The sequence below is a fragment of the Apium graveolens genome, chromosome 10 (genome assembly GCF_009905375.1).
Source record: "Apium graveolens cultivar Ventura chromosome 10, ASM990537v1, whole genome shotgun sequence".
NCBI classification, from domain to species: domain Eukaryota; kingdom Viridiplantae; phylum Streptophyta; class Magnoliopsida; order Apiales; family Apiaceae; genus Apium; species Apium graveolens.
Window position 1 is genome coordinate 240,328,742 of NC_133656.1, and position 16,510 is coordinate 240,345,251.

The 16,510-nt window shown below is 34.9% G+C and overlaps 4 protein-coding genes across 6 annotated transcripts; 1 reads left to right on the plus strand and 3 right to left on the minus strand.

The window, feature by feature from the left end:
• Positions 1-174: 174 nt before the first annotated feature.
• Positions 175-2,829, minus strand: LOC141692315 (uncharacterized). Of its 2 annotated transcripts, none has more exons than XM_074497090.1 (2): positions 2,696-2,829; positions 175-1,481 (listed from the first exon to the last, which is right to left on the minus strand). In XM_074497090.1, exon 2 carries the CDS (start codon positions 1,356-1,358, stop codon positions 291-293), a length of 1,068 nt encoding a protein of 355 aa, XP_074353191.1. In that variant the 5' UTR covers positions 1,359-1,481; positions 2,696-2,829; the 3' UTR covers positions 175-290. The 2 variants fall into 2 exon arrangements, with proteins under 2 accessions (XP_074353191.1, XP_074353192.1); XM_074497091.1 differs by having other exon boundaries at positions 175-1,465; positions 2,696-2,826.
• On the minus strand, positions 2,823-4,479 carry LOC141692317 (thioredoxin-like 3-1, chloroplastic). The gene is made up of 5 exons (XM_074497092.1): positions 4,069-4,479; positions 3,744-3,818; positions 3,296-3,362; positions 3,164-3,181; positions 2,823-3,068 (listed from the first exon to the last, which is right to left on the minus strand). Exons 1-5 carry the CDS (start codon positions 4,374-4,376, stop codon positions 2,970-2,972), a joined length of 567 nt encoding a protein of 188 aa, XP_074353193.1. The 5' UTR covers positions 4,377-4,479; the 3' UTR covers positions 2,823-2,969.
• Positions 4,480-7,396: 2,917 nt separating this feature from the next.
• Positions 7,397-10,193, plus strand: LOC141690008 (protein trichome birefringence-like 1). Of its 2 annotated transcripts, none has more exons than XM_074494568.1 (5): positions 7,397-8,399; positions 8,681-8,876; positions 8,995-9,188; positions 9,290-9,448; positions 9,622-10,193. In XM_074494568.1, the coding sequence occupies exons 1-5, from the start codon at positions 7,513-7,515 to the stop codon at positions 9,980-9,982; spliced, it is 1,797 nt and encodes a 598-aa protein (XP_074350669.1). In that variant the 5' UTR covers positions 7,397-7,512; the 3' UTR covers positions 9,983-10,193. The 2 variants fall into 2 exon arrangements, with proteins under 2 accessions (XP_074350669.1, XP_074350670.1); XM_074494569.1 differs by having other exon boundaries at positions 7,398-8,399; positions 8,684-8,876.
• Positions 10,194-14,156: 3,963 nt separating this feature from the next.
• Positions 14,157-16,158, minus strand: LOC141690009 (homeobox-leucine zipper protein HAT14). The gene is made up of 4 exons (XM_074494570.1): positions 15,492-16,158; positions 15,066-15,361; positions 14,764-14,843; positions 14,157-14,662 (listed from the first exon to the last, which is right to left on the minus strand). Exons 1-4 carry the CDS (start codon positions 15,778-15,780, stop codon positions 14,347-14,349), a joined length of 981 nt encoding a protein of 326 aa, XP_074350671.1. The 5' UTR covers positions 15,781-16,158; the 3' UTR covers positions 14,157-14,346.
• Positions 16,159-16,510: the final 352 nt, after the last annotated feature.

Consider the following 16,510-nt stretch of genomic DNA (forward strand, 5'->3'; position numbering starts at 1 on the left):
GTTATACTATCTACAATAATTTTTCCGTTATTTTAGTGAAATTATTTTTTAAACTTATTTATAATTATATTTTTGCAAAATATTAACTTCAATAAATCTAAATATCTACTTTTTGTATAAATCTAACTTATTTATAATTATATTTTTGCAAAATATGCAACGATATATGCAACCCGCGTCCGTATTTTTATAAATATATTTTTGGTAAATTCCCTATAAAATAAGGAACAACAATTCAAGCAATAAAACATTAATAAAAATTATGCAGGAATGTACACAAAAACCCATTATTATGAGCCTGAAAGTGTGTACTTTCTCCCTGTGAACGGCTGAAACTTCTTCACTTCATTCTTGCACCCAACAGCATTCATGTCCCCTTGATCAAATGCATCAGTTTTGTCGTAATTTCGCGAACAAACAGGACTAACAGCATCTGACTGTGTCATCTTCTTCGAATTACTTGAACCAGTTTTCGCGACAACAGAAGTAGTATTTGTTGACATGTTTTCATCCAGTTTCCTAGAAACTCCGGTATAAGGCTTAAACTTCGCAAAATCTGCCTCTAGTTCTTTTAGTTCAGTTGCCTCTTCCTCGGTCTTCACTTGTTCAGGTGGCTCTTCATAATCCAAAGACCTAAACTTCGCAAAGTCTGCCTCTAGTTCTTTTAGTTCAGTTGCCTCTTCCTCGGCTTTCACTTGTTCAGGTGGCTCTTCATAATCCAAGGCCTTAAACTTCGCAAAGTTTGCCTCTAGTTCTTTTATTTCAGTTGCCTCTTCCTCGGTCTTCACTTGTTCAGGTGGCTCTTCATATTCCAAGGCCTTAAACTTCGCAAAGTTTGCCTCTAGTTCTTTTAGTTCAGTTGCCTCTTTCTCGGTCTTCACTTGTTCAGGTGACTCTTCATAATCCAAAGGCTGCATGACATCTAATTCGCAATCAGTATCAAACAGAGAAACAACATTCTCAGGATCAGCTGCTACAATATCAATGTAGTAGCGTTGATCTTCGTGATTTACTATAATAGTATCTCCAACAGTAACACACACGAAATCTTTGAGAATTTCCTCTAGCATAACTTGGGGATCCGAAAGATTTCTAACGAAATCTGTACTGTGAGGCTGAATCTTCATGTACGTAGCTTTTGCGAGATTGCCTGTTTTCTCAACTCTAACAAACTGGCCATCTTTTAGAACCAAAGTATGCATCATCCAGTCCGGCATATAAACGCATCCTTCCTCAGCACTAAACTCCAGAACTCCACAATGCGTATTTTTACCAGAGTCAAGATTTGTGATCTCGAAAGTCATGGGGCTCCTGATTTTTTTCCGGGGCACGATAGAATGTATCGAAGAAGCAGGCATGATTACCCGGTTTCCGTTTTCCAGGTGGCTTTTGTTGATGTGGGAGAGGGGAAAAGACTGTAAATCGAAACTGTCCTCGTAATATTGATAAACGCCTGCTGTTAAGCCTGTTGGGGTGGGTGACTGAGCCATTGAAAGTTCAGAAAATTATGGTTCTATAATGTGTTGTTTGGCAGATCACAGAATCATTAATTATAGTGGGAATTAGATAATTAAACTAGGTTTAGATAATGCCAATGTGTTCCTAAAATCCTATTAGGAATCAGACACAAACTAAGCCGGATCTTATTGTTAGAATATAGATCCGTAAAGTGTTAGAGGAAGGCTCAATCGAACCTGAGTCCTCTGTCAGCCTGAACTCTGATACCATATTGAGTAACCAGCTCATATAAAACTTTACGCTATTAGAGGAAGGCCAACTGAATCTATATTCTAACACTTATAACAAACTAAAATCTCACTTCAAGACATCTACTTGCTTCTCGGATTGTTCACGTAGCACGACTCACTCCCTTACACTGAACCTAATGGTGCTGCAAATAACATTTATGATCTCTGAAATTTGATTGGAAATTGTTTGGAAGGGCAAAGTGGATAGATTTTAAGTATAGACAAGTTATTTTTGACTTCTGATAGACTGATACTATTCTAAGGATCGTTAAAGGTAATAATTATCATGTGAACTGTGTTGCACAATTTCAATCGTGGTTATTTGAGGAAAGAACATGTAGAACTGTGGAGAAGTTGTCGAGAGTGAATTAGAAGAACTTGCGGATAATACTATAAAAGGTAAAAGAGCAGGAGGAAGGTGAAGATAGTGATGATGCAAAAGAATGAGTAGGTTCAGAATGCTGATATGCGGATTGATGGGTGAAGAATGCTGATACTCACAAACTCATACAACCACTAAGATTCAAACCCTCATCCTCTTGTTACCGAGAGAAGAGTGTATCGAACAGGCTACATTGCTAGGGACTAATTACAAGTTTTCTAGTTCTATTTTTTGCAAAGCAAAAAAATCTATCAACTCAACAAGAAAAACACAACAGACTAAGGCAAATCCTAGGCAGGCCAGAACGGAGAGGAACAGATTCCAACTCAACGCAAGTAAGCTAGTAGCTACTGCCAGAACAAAGAACACTACTGACTAGTGTTATGTTGCTTTACATTGCATCGCTTAAACAGCAGTAACCAGATATTATTGCAGATCATAAAATATCTTCTAAATATGGTGTGTACAGTTTTCCTAAAAAAAATAACACTGCCACAATGCCAAGTAGCAGAGCAAAATGTATGTATTAGTTCATGAACTTTGTTATTAAAGCTGTTTAAGTTACCTCTGATATGACAACAAGGAGATTGCAGGCAACGATAGTTAGTGTCAAGTGTCAACTATATGTTCGCCACAATATTACACTGTCCTGCTACCAAAATAAAAGCAGTAATCTTGATTCTAGAAATAGATTTCCTGAGAGTCGGAAGGTAAGGAAGATCAAATTAAACTGACATGAGAAGCCAGCCGTGGCTGCTGTACATATATATATTAATTTATCCTTCTGAAATATACATTGATTACATTTCTTTGATGGGGATGTTGAGATAAGAAGGGCATCATACATACTTTTTGACCATTTCCCTGACTTCTTCAAGAACAAGCCATGCTTTGTGCCCTCCAATAACTTCCTCTTTCATCTCCCCATCCTTCCATATCTGCAACAGGTAATCCCATAACATATTAGACCTATAAGTCGATTCATATTTACAATCTTACTTGTTTTAGAGTTATCAGCTGTCGTCAAACTCACCTGAATTGTGGGCATTTTCTGAGAAAAGATTGACAAAAAATAAGTCAGCATTACAAAACTAAGAAGATTTTGATGACTGCAATGTGTAAGCGGAACAAATTTTAGGTAGTAAAGTAAAAAGGGGACACTTACTGAAACCTTGCCGCGCTTCACTAGAGATTGAGGCACATTGTTGACATCCACAAAATAGAATTTTAGTCTGTCCCAACAAAAAAATAAAAATAAGCATATCATACTAATCCGTTGACAGATTCACGTCTTTCTTAAAGTTATTAGCTTATGTTGCGAGAAGATTAGCAGTAATCCCCCATAGCCTATTAGATGGACAGATTTATAATGGTAAGTTTGATGCATTAAGTAGCGCAAACTTCCTTGCATCGTTTTGTTTCGGAATTTGATTCATTTAAGATCATAATATGAAGTGCTTTGCAATGTGCATCTAGTTTGTCCTCACTGTAACAATAAGAGCAATGTTCTTGATTTATGCAAATGTATAAATAAACAATCAAAGAAAACTATCCACACAAAATTTTCGAGACAAAAGCTCTATATATGCATGGAGATAGAATGATAAACTTACTTAGTATCAAATTCTGCAGCCAATTTTTCAAGTTTAGGCTTTAGATAAATGCATTTTCTACACCAAGTAGCCATCCTATGCATGAACAAATATGAACACCATATCAATCACTATATAATATAACCAAATCCAACAACATCAGCCTAATAAATTCTTCAACAGCAGCCAGTTAAATACATAATATGAATAAACCAAACTTATATACATATAGATGGCTCCGGTCCCTAGCAAACGAATAACGTTTACTAAAGTGCGGTATGATATGCTGCAACATACGTTTGTCAGGAACCCGAACCTGATAAACTAAGGTTGAGAAAGTTGTTACCAATCTATGACAATGGGTTCACAATGATCAGTAGCCTTGTCAAGAATTTGGTCCAAGTGATCAGAATCAGCAATGGGCTCCATTTCTACAGACTCAGGTCTTGATAAGTCTGGAAAAAAAGAATTAGCTCTGTAATCTCTCTTAACAAGTTTCTTGCAGTCATTCTGTTTTCTTTGATCAAAGCCAAGCCCAAAAGACTTTGATGTACTGAAGAAGCTCCCAGAACTCCAAAGCTGTTGGCTTTGGTCTTTAGCACTGTATGTGTCTCTGTATAGAATGTGAGAATTTGGTGCAGCTAGGATTGACATTTCCTAGCTTCTTTCTTCTTCAAGAACTGACCAAAGTGAGATAGATATTTTATGTGGAAATGAATATTTGTGAATGAATATGATTAGATAATGGAATAAAGAATTAATAATAATGTGCATTTTTATATTGTATGAGCTGTTTCTTGGTTTGCTGTATAGAAAGTGAAGAAATAGGGAGGGAAGCTTATCCAGAAGCTGAGTTGGAAATTTGACAAAATAAACCTCAAAATGTCCGTATATATTTATATTGTCACTGAAGCATTTTTAATTCCAGGCTCCTGCCATGAAGGCATAGATTTTAGTTCGGTTCGTAAAATATTTGAGAAATTTAAAATTAAGATATTCGAATATTATTTCATGTAGATCATAATTTTTAGATTATTAAAGCCCCGTTTGGTATTGTTGCTGGAGACAACAGCACCTTTTTGCTGAAAAGCTTTTATACAGATGTTCGGTAAATTCTAAAAACTGCTGTTTGGAAAAGTGTTTTTGGTCATTAGCAAAAACTTGTCCCCCGTATTTTTGGAAAAAAACCGTTTTCAGCTTTTCCAGAAAGTTGCTATCAGTTTCACCATCGAACCTTCTCAAAAATATTATTTTTATATATTATATCTCAAAATATGCATAAATTAAAAAAAAATATCAAACAGTCATCTAATTTTTCCGACAGCATTTTTTTACACGTTTTCCATCAGCACTTTTTCTATCAGCACTTTTTCTAACAGCACAACAATTTTCAACAGCACTTCCAAACGGAGCCTAAATTCATGAAATTAATCGAGACTTTGTTATATTTTATTTGTATCAATAATACTTAAATTTTATATAAATATATTTACATGTAATTTATATATTTAATTGAGTCGAATTAGAGATACACTGCTCGTGTTGGAGCTTCCATCGATATCCGGGGGAGTCGGTCCTATCTAATTTTCTTGCAACAAGTTGAATTTCGAACTAAAATTGTCAGACGAACTTGAATTTGAGCTCAAATTTTTTAGTCGGCTCGGGCCGGGCCGGGCCGGGCCGGGCCGGGCCGGGCCGGGCCGGGCCGGCTCTAACATTAGACAGCCCAGTAGAAGTACAGTCAAAAATCCATATAGAGTCAGAAAAGACAAGTGGGCTAACGGTTCTATGAGGTCCAGTGGTCCACTGGATCATCCTGTACATACCCAAGATTCAAACGGCTAGCTACCTTACATAACAATCAACAATTTTTTGTCCAACAGATCTTTGAGCAAAAGAAGCATGAACTACAGTCACACAAAAATTTGTGGGTCTCCATATTTTGAAATAATCTGTTTTCTTAATAGTAAATAACCCGCAGTTGCTACCCTTCAGGTTCGGTAAACCCTACGGGCTCACGTAATAGCCTCCAAAGTACATGAACAAGGTAAACAGCATTTACGCGACAAACTCTGACTCAAGAAATATAATCATAAATTCTCCTTCCGTGGGATTCGAATCTGTGATCAAGAGGATAGTTATCCCCTCTTTAACTAACTGAGTCAACCTTTGCGGGTCTGTTTTTTTCTTTTTTGCCCTTCTGAATTTTCAACATTTAGTGAAATTTACAGGTTCCATGTCGGTGGAAGAAGCTTGTTGGCAAACTGCATAGTTGGAAAAATTAAATGGAAATAATTAAAGCACCCCCACCCAACCCCCACCATATTCAAATGTATCAGACATCACCATGTTAATATTGTTTATAACCCCATTTCTAATGCGCATGCATGGCCTATTTTATTACTGTCCTCTTCAACAACTTCAACCTAGATTTTCCGTCCGAATGAAAGTAGAGAGACCGTTTCCGTGAACGATTATCGGATAAATAGTCGAAATCATAATCAATAAGACATCAACTCTAATGCGCATGTATGGCCTATTACTGTCCTCTTCATCAACTTCATCCTAGATTTTCCGTTCTAATGAAAGTAGAGAGACCGTTTCCGTGAAACGATTATCGGATAAATAGTCGAAATCATAATCAAGAAGACATTGACTCTAATGCGCATGTATGGCCTATTACTGTCCTCTTCAGCAACTTCACCCTAAATTTTTCGGTCGGAAGAAATTGGAGAGACTGTTTTCGTAAAATAAGTATTTGAACTCATACTCATGAAAATGAAGACATCAACTCAAATATGTAGGATAACATTAACATAATTTATAATTAAGATTAAAAGTATTCGAACTCATAATCATGAAGGCATCAACTCAAATATGTAGAATAACATTAACATAATTTATAATTGAGATTAAAAGTATTCGAACTCATAATCACGAAGGCATCAACTCAAATATGTACGATAACATTAACATAATTTATAATTGAGATTAAAAGTAGTGTGTTGTACTCCCTCCGTCCCAAAATGATCTTCTCGTTTTGACTTTTCGTACCGTTCATGGTAATCGATTGACTACTAATTTACGTCTAATCTATAAGATCAAACATAGTCATGAGTGATTTTGTTGAATTCGTATTTATAAGTACCTTAATTCAATGAAGTTTTTATATTTAATACTAACACGAAATTAAAGATATTAATAATTAAAATTGTACATTGGCAAACGTGTGTAATAGAAATAAAAAATATTTTTAAGGACGGAGGGAGTAATAATAAACGGAAAATAATATAGAGTGAAGTTCACAAATTTGTCATGTAAAAGTGACAAAGTATGTGCTGGTAGTAGCTGGTTAAGCTGTGTTGCCACACAATTTGCCATCATACACGTGGATGCTTCTAATATTCCTTCCAAATTATACTAATTTCTTAATATTATTAAATTCAAAAGAATGGCTTGGTTGCTGCTGGCTGCCAGTACAGTTACTCAGTACATACAATTAATTTTGACCACCTTTTACAAAAAAAAATTGTTTTATTATAATAAATGAAAATATATCCGTTTTAAAATTCGGTTGATTCGGACGAGCACTCGAAAATCAGAAACATGAGGTGTAATTTTTAATAAAACAATCCGTTAATAAAACTAAACATCTCCATGCTCTATCTTCAATTTATACTAATGTAAATACATTAAACCACTATACATTTTTCTCTCTTTTGTAACAAAGGCCTTGAAGAGTTATTAACAGTGGAGCCTGGAGAGATCTGCAGAAGCTAGCCATTTTCAAATGGGAGATGCAGCAAAGCAATATTCACCTAGAACAGAGCTCAAATCTTTGTTATCTCTTCCAAGAACAAAAAAGTCTGTGTTTTTAACTTATGTTTTCATTTTTTCTTTCATTCTTTTCACTCTTTTCTTGGCCTTTAATCCTAGCCCTGCAAATTCTTACTCTTCTTCTACAATTTGGTTCAAGAACATCTTTAATGGTTTCACAACTTCTTATCATAATGTAAGTACTTTTTCTTCACAAATACATGTTCATAATTCTACTAAATTGATAAACTCCACTAGTCTTCAACAAGAACCATTGATTGTGAAAACCAAGAATCTGAACAGTGAGTTTGATGGTAAAGTTGGAAACTTTACTCAAAATTCTACTGTGATTGAGCCTTTAGAAGTTAAAAATGAGACTCAAACTGAAGAGTTGGTTCATAAAGTTGGAATCTTTAAGCCAAATATAAGCACAATTGAGGCTCCACAGTCTCAGGAAGATGTGAAAAACCAGACCCAAAACAAAGACTTGGTTGATAGAGGTGTGATCTTGAGGCCAAACCTAAAGGAGCTAAGTAAAAATGTGAGTTTAGGACAGGAACTTACTGGGAATGGAGATAAAAGAATTGCAGAAAAAGGGGTGGTCACCAATTTAACTTCTTCTTTTTCTAAGAAAGAAACAAAGGAGCCTTTTTTCGAGAAATCGAAAACTAATAAGATGATGGAGGAGCTGATGAATTGTGATCTTTTTGATGGAGAGTGGGTGAGAGATGAGTCATATCCATTGTATAAACCTGGTTCTTGTTCACTAATTGATGAGCAATTCAATTGTTTTCGAAATGGTAGGCCTGATCAAGAATTTCAGCAGTACAAATGGAAGCCAAAGGGTTGCACTTTACCAAGGTTTGTGATCGAAACAATGTGAATTAATCATGGTTTTTTAGCTTCAAATTACAATCTGTTGTGTTTCTGTTTTAACATATCTGTATTGGATTGTACTCAATTTTGTACATAATGTTCTTGAAATCAAACTTTATAGAGAATGCTGTAACTAAATCAAATATTTGTCAGGGAGACTATGTTAAAGTTGAAGATTTTGATTAGTTTCAATGGAAAAACATGTAACCATACCTGTTTTTGTTTGATGAAGATAAATTTCATCCTAATGAATTATCATGTGTTAGTAGGTTAGATGGAAAACATATGTTGGAATTGTTGAGAGGAAAACGGTTGGTTTTTGTCGGCGATTCACTTAACAGAAACATGTGGGAATCTTTGATATGTATCTTGAAAAACTTTGTCAAAGATCAAAGCAAAGTTTATGAAGCATCTGGCAAGCGCCAATTCCGTTCTGATCCTTATTTTTCCTTTATATTCAAGGTCAGTTCTTTGGTAGATTGACCTTTTTCTTGATAATTGCATTCAATGCTATTGATAAGTCAAGCTCTTGACTGAGCTTTACTGAAGTTTCCTAATCTTTCTTCTATGGTTTTACCAGGATTATGACTTCACTGTAGAATTCTTTGTATCTCCATTCTTAGTTCAAGAATGGCAACTGCGAGAAAAAGATGGATCAACGCATGAAACCCTTCGGATTGACAGAATGTGGATACCGGCTGTCAAATATAAAAGTGCAGACATTCTAATCTTTAACACAGGACACTGGTGGACGCATCCAAAAACATCCCAAGGGTATACCTAAACCTACTCTCATTATCTCAACCACTGCGTATAATAAGTTTAAATTTTGAGCTTGATTTGAGAAATTTCAAATAAGGATGTTTATGTCGCAGGAAAGACTATTACCAAGAAGGAACACGTGTTCATCGTGAACTAAATGTTATGGAGGCGTTTCAAAAAGCCTTAACCACATGGTCGAGATGGGTGGATGCTAATGTAAATCCGGGTAAAACTTTGGTTTTCTTCAGAGGCTACTCCGCCTCTCATTTCAGGTAAGGGCATTTAAATTTATATAATGTCGATAATCATTAGAAACAAGCATTCCTGCAAACTCTCTGTTTTAAATGTGTTTAACATTAATTTCATGACCTAATACTCCATGTGCAATGTAATGCCATTGTTTTTTACACTTTAATAACTAAGATCCATTGTCTCGTTGCTGCAGCGGGGGGCAATGGAATTCAGGAGGACAGTGTGATAACGAATCAGAGCCGATAAAGAACGACCAATATCTCACGCAGTACCCACCAATGATGAAAGTTCTTGAGCAAGTACTGCAAAAAATGGAAACTCCAGTTTCGTACTTGAACATTACAAGATTGACAGATTATAGAAAAGATGGTCATCCATCAATGTACAGGAAGCAACATATATCGTCGAAGGAGAAACAATTAACCTCGCGAATCCAGGACTGCAGCCACTGGTGCCTCCCGGGCGTACCAGATATATGGAATGAGCTGCTATATGCAGAATTGTTAGTGAAACAATACCAGAAGCAACAACAAAAAAACACCATAGGTAAATAAATTACAGGTTTAACAATTTTGTTGAGTTCAGTGCAATATAATTATACTATATTTTTTTCTTCCTTCTCTGGAGAATATAGAATCAGAAAAGTGAGAGCATATGAACTGTCCCCTACATCAGTGGAAGTTGTTTTTTGTTTGCAGAGTAGTGTAAATGAATCCTCAATCATGTACTATATTAAGTGATGAAATTATTGTGCTCATATGATAACTGCAGCATGCTACATTTGTCTGATCATTGTGCTCCTTCCTGTGAGTTCTGACCTGTATCTTGTACTAGAAATACATCTAACCTAGGCATTTTCTTTAAAAAAATCACCAGTGGATGTTAGCCAGAGATGCCATTGTATAAAGTATATAAACTATAAAGTTGCGAGTTACCGGTTAATGAATCATTTGATCCCGACCTGGCTAATGAAAATGAAAATGAGATTTCGATGTCATATTTATTCTTTGATTTATACATACGTGACTCATCGTTTGAATCATACAATTCCAACCCGGTTAATGAAAAAATTGAGATTTCAATATCATTCTCGTTGATCGGGTTGAAATTTCAATGATCCAGACCACACCAAATCTGGTAAACTTTATATGGCATTGGAGTGACCTACAATCATGGATGACTTGGTGACACTCATTAGTGTAATGTTGCATATATGTTGCAACATTGTAATGGTAACACATGAAATCTTGGAGTAAGTTGGAAGCAATCAGAACTTCTATAATTTGACCATCTTCCTTTTGCACTTTTTCTTTATTTAAACTATGTTTTGAATAAACAAGCATTCTCCAAGTTTGGGTCTTTTTAGGTGTGATAGGCCCGAATGTTATGGATCATAATAATTTCTTAATAAACTAACACTTTTTATTGTGGAGAACAGCATGCCGAAAGTTGTATTACATTAGTATTCATGATGTTTTCCCAGTTCATCTTTAGTGATTTTTCTGATCTTTTAAATAAATATTTATTATATCTTTTAATATTTATACACTATTATTTTAAAACATATTTTTCCCAAAAAATCACATTTTGAAATTGGTAAAATACATATATTCTATCATTTTGGAATTTGTCTTGATTTTGAGAAAAATAAAACACTAACATGTACTTGATAACTTTTCTAACAATATATATACGGAGTTAAATTTTATGGAAACCGCATTTTTGTTAAAAATCTTGGAGACCAATTATGTTCGGCAAGTAAAATCTTGCATAATATATCGTAAAACATATAGTTTCGCAGATCATGTTCGGCAAAGATCATTATTTCATTCAATATCATTTATGTATCGCATGTAAAATATTACAAAATATTTTACTCCACAGAACATGTTTAGTTTTATAACATTTCTTCACCTTGCTAAACATACACATTATACTTATTAAATTTAAAGGATATTTAACAATTTCAATGAATTATATATATTCGTAAAACATACTTTAAAAAAAATATATATACTATTTTAATTGTACAACATATGCGGTTTCCGATAAACAGCGATTTACAAATTAAAAAACACCATTAGCGGTCTGGATCTTTGCGAAAAATATGCAGTAAATGGGATTACATGCGGCTGTTTAGGGGTGAGCGCGGTACGGGCGGTGCGGTTTTTTTCTCAAACCGCAAATCAAACCGCGCATGCGGTTTGATAAAATTTTCAAACCGCACCCGCACCGCGTACCCTCAAAAACCGCATAAACCACACCACGAAAATGCGGTGCAGTTCATTGCGGTTTACACTTTACAAATTTGAAAATTTTAAATAAAATACAAAACTTAAATTTAAATAAAATACAAAACTTAAATTTAATCAAATTTCCAACTAATGTAACACAAAATCGCCAATATTTTTCAATAATACAAATTAGAAATTACACATGGGAAAGTTTAACTTTTTTAGAAATTCAGTTACAAAACAAAAATAACTTATGTTATTTTACTCCACATTGTACCGCATGTTAGCAAAGATCATTATTTCATTCAATATCATATATGTACCGCATGTAAAACATTACAAAATATTTTACTCCACAGAACATGTTTAGTTTTATAACATTTCTTCACTTTGCTAAACATGCACATTATACTTATTAAATTTAAAGGATATTTAACAATTTCAATGAATTATATATATATTCGTAAAACATATTTTACAAAAAAAAATATACTATTTTAATTGCAGAACATATGCGGTTTCCGATAAACAGCGATTTACAAATTAAAAAACACCATTAGCGGTCTGGATCTTTGCGAAAAATATGCAGTAAATGGGATTACATGCGGCTGTTTAGGGGTGAGCGTGGTACGGGCGGTGCGTTTTTTTTCTCAAACCGCAAATCAAACCGCGCATGCGGTTTAATAAAATTTCCAAACCGCACCCGCACCGCGTACCCTCAAAAACCGCATAAACCACACCACGAAAATGCGGTGCGGTGCGGTTCATTGCGGTTTACACTTTACAAGTTTGAAAATTTTAAATAAAATACAAAACTTAAATTTAATCAAATTTCCAACTAATATAACACAAAATTGCCAATATTTTTCAATAATACAAATTAGAAATTACACACGGGAAAGTTTAACTTTTTTAGAAATTCAGTTACAAAACAAAAATAACTTATAAATACTTAAATTCTATTAAATGAGTTCATTATTTATAACATATTAAATATTGCGGTTCGATGCGGTTTGAACCGCATTTCAGAAATTTAAAATCACAATTCACACCACACCGCGCGGTTTATTAAAAATTCAAATTACAACCGCACCACGAAAATTAAAATCCGCGTATTGCGGTGCGGATTGGTACGGTGCGGACGGTTTGTGCGTTTTCTGCTCACCCCTACTGCTGGTCACGGAACAACATTAATGCGGACTGTACACAGTATCAGCAAACATCAATTTCATTTCTCTGAGGCCTTCACAGAAGTGGGCTATTCGAGTAAACGAGTGAACATCTCCTTCCCTTTAATGGCCCTGCCCCAGTTGCTTTTAATTTTGTATTTGATAACATTAAGTTTTTGAGCGCGATAATATAACTCAAGTGATAAACGACGTACATTTAATTTTTATTTCACGAAAAGTTCCAGAAAAGGGTTTTAATAAGAGGTTCTACTGGCCTATTAGCACATGCTTCTGATAATATGAGCTGGTTTTTTTAATAATCAAGTTTATATACCTTATAAATGATTACTCCCTCCATTTCATTTTAGTTGTGAATTTGTGTCGGTCAAATTTGACTTAAGTTTGACCGGAGTTTATTAATAATTTATAATTGAGCAAAATAAAAAAATTACATCACCGGAAAGTAAATTTACTCTACTTTAATATATAATTTTAAGTTTTTTTAGATAATATAAGAGTAATGTTTAATCTTGGGTCAAAACTGGTCAATTTGACTTCTATAAAAGGAAATGTGACAGCTAAAATGTGATGGCGGGAGTATTTGTTTTATCAAATTTCGATAATGTGTGATAATCCTGACAAGAGATAAGTTGTTACCATTATTTCATCGGGCTCAAAAGGATGACCTAGTTTGAAATTGCATGTTTGTGCACAAAATTATCAACTAATTTGTCAGTACTGAAATATTTTGTTTTATTTGGTACGAACATTATGGGCCTTAAATATTTAGAACATGCCAGCCCTTAAAATACGGGCCTTAAATATTTAGAACATGCCAGCCCTTAAAATATGGGCCTTGACCTTGACCGATCCAAAATGGATGACATTCCAGAAGATCCAAATGGGCAAAGGCTGCGTTTGGGCTTCACAGTCCAGAAAGTCCTCAAATAGCTTGCCTGAGCTGGTATGGTATAACACTATAACCTACAAATGTATCCGAAACAATGACATACTCTGTTTAGGATCTCAAATTTTTTCTCGTAAAGTGTTGCGCTATGATAAAATTTATTCCTTTTAAGTAATGTGACATTTAATTGTTTTTACAAAATCTTCATTTAACCCGTTGCATACTTGTATTTGACTATTTGTCGTAAGACAAAGTATTTATATGCGGAAATAAGCGTGTATTAAGTGACGTGTTCCCATCATTCACGTCAATTTTCGGTGTTAAATTTATTCGCATAAAACTTAAGTTATATACTCATAAATTTGATAACACCAACCATAGTAAGGATAACAACAATAACAAAACACGTGGTGGGAGATAAGAGTAAATGTAAGAATTCAGAGTAAACTGCAAAAGGACATTCATGATGTTGTTTGATAAATACCAACTCAAAACCTCCCCTACATGATTAATTTTCCCCTCTAATTCCTCATCAGAACCAAATTAACTCACTAATAAACATAATCAAAGAAAGAAACAACCAAGTATTTACATATGTGTAGCAATGCTCATGAAGAAGCTTGGAGGGCATGACCTTGATCTTGCAAAAATGGATGTAGTCTAGGCTTATTAGCAGAGCCCGAGATGGCGATGGCGGTGGCAGTGGCAGTGGGGGTGGTGGTGGTGGTAGTAGACGAAGCCACACGCTCACAAGAGGGGCACATAGTGAGAGTGGTGGCCGGAAGTTGCATGTAGAAAGGCTTGGAAGATTTAAGAGCTCTTAATTCTTGAAGCTCTTTCTGTAACCTCCTATTCTCTTCTGTCAGGGTTTCACAACATCTCTTTAAATACTCACAATCCACCTCTGTTTGCTTCAGTTTTGTTCTGCACAAACCATTAAATTTCAATTCATCTTTTGTCACCAAATTTACTATTTTGAAATCTTGCAAGAAAGACAAAATCTGAACACAGATAGTAGTATATACCTTGCTCTTCTGTTTTGGAACCAGACTTCAACTTGGCGTGGCCTGAGATTTAGTTGTTTTGCCAGAGCTTGCTTTTGCTTCTGCATTTATCACAAACCATTAGTACTGTAGAAAGAACCTCAAGACTAATCTAGGCTGAAATCCCGCTTTATTTAAAAAAAAATCATAAAAAGTTTAAGGCAAGAGAAAATTACAATTTTTTTTTGGAATTTGATATTAGTCCTGACGGAACGAGGATTTCAAAATAGTCGAGACTATGATAAAAATTCATTTATTATAGTAAAAAATATGCATTGACTCACTGGATTGAGGGTATGATGTTCCTTAAAGCTTTCTTCAAGAAAAGCAGATTGATCTTTAGTAAGTCTGAGTTTCTTCCTAGCTAAAACTCCATTATCTTCTTCTTCATCACTTGCTCCTCTAGAATTAGAATCTCTTTCCATTTCTACATGATCTTGTTCTCTCTTACTATTATTTCTTCTATTTCTGTACATTCCAAACTCCATACGAAATGTTGACATCATTGAGCTGTCCGGAGATGATGAGCCGGTCCCACCACCCTCCGCCTCCTCCACCGCCACATCATGCTTCCGGGTCACTGTACATGAACATCATCAAGATCAGGAAAATAATATTAGAACCATGTCACAGAGAGAGAGAGAGAGAGAGGGAGAGAGGGAGAGGGAGAGAGAGAGAGAGAGAGAGAGAGAGAGAGAGAGAGAGCTTACAGTTTTGGTTATGGGACAACCAAGGAAGAGGTAGTTGATGAGAATGTTTATGTTTATGAGGAGGAGAAAAAGGAAAGAGGTGAAGCTGAAGAGATGGATCTGAAGAAGAATCTGTTTTGTGATGAGTAAAATTATGAACTCTTTTACTAGTAATTTCTTGACTAACAGATGGAGCTAATCCCATGCAAAACCCTACACCATGATCTTTATTGTTCACTACTATCTCATTTGATTTCCCAAATAACTTGAATGGCTTCTGAGTTTCTCCTAAGCTTAAACCCAACTCCATCACAGAGAGAGATCACAGAGAGAGAGAGAGATTTGTTATAAAAAAACAAAGTAGAGTTGTCTTGAATACAATGATACTCCAGTGTGAAAGTATATATACAAGTTTGTTGAGTGAAGCGTTGGGGACTGTAGGATTTAGGTTGATTAGCAATAATGAAGTTTGGTTGGGGGTAGTAAAGATTGACCGACAAAACTGAGGTTGACAAAAGAACGTGAATTCATATTAATGTCTCCCCATGGTGCATTTTGTGACCTGCCGCTAGGCTACCTCAAACACTACTCTACTACTCTACAACACAGTGCCTAGCTAGCTCATTATGAGTAAATAACTAAAAAGAGTGTATTGTCTTGTACTAGTGTCTATGGATTGTCAAATGTAGTAGTCTGTAGATATGTTTGCAGAGGTGGAGGAATAGAGGAGTAGTATTTTCATAGCCCTTGATAGGGGTCGGAATGAAATCTATTTTGGATTTTGAGGATCTTGTTAATTAATTCTAACACACTTGCCCAATATTTAATTTACCCCTACTTTTTATGGTAGGAGGTTGGTTAGTTTAAAAATCGAGAATCGGATAAAATTGGTTGAATACGGATTTGTGATTAGTTGAAAATCTGAAATTAATTGGAAAGTTTAATTGGGATAAAAATCGAATGTATTGTAATATTAAATTATTTTCTTATATTATTATGATCAAATATATATTTATTAACAAATATATATTTATTATATC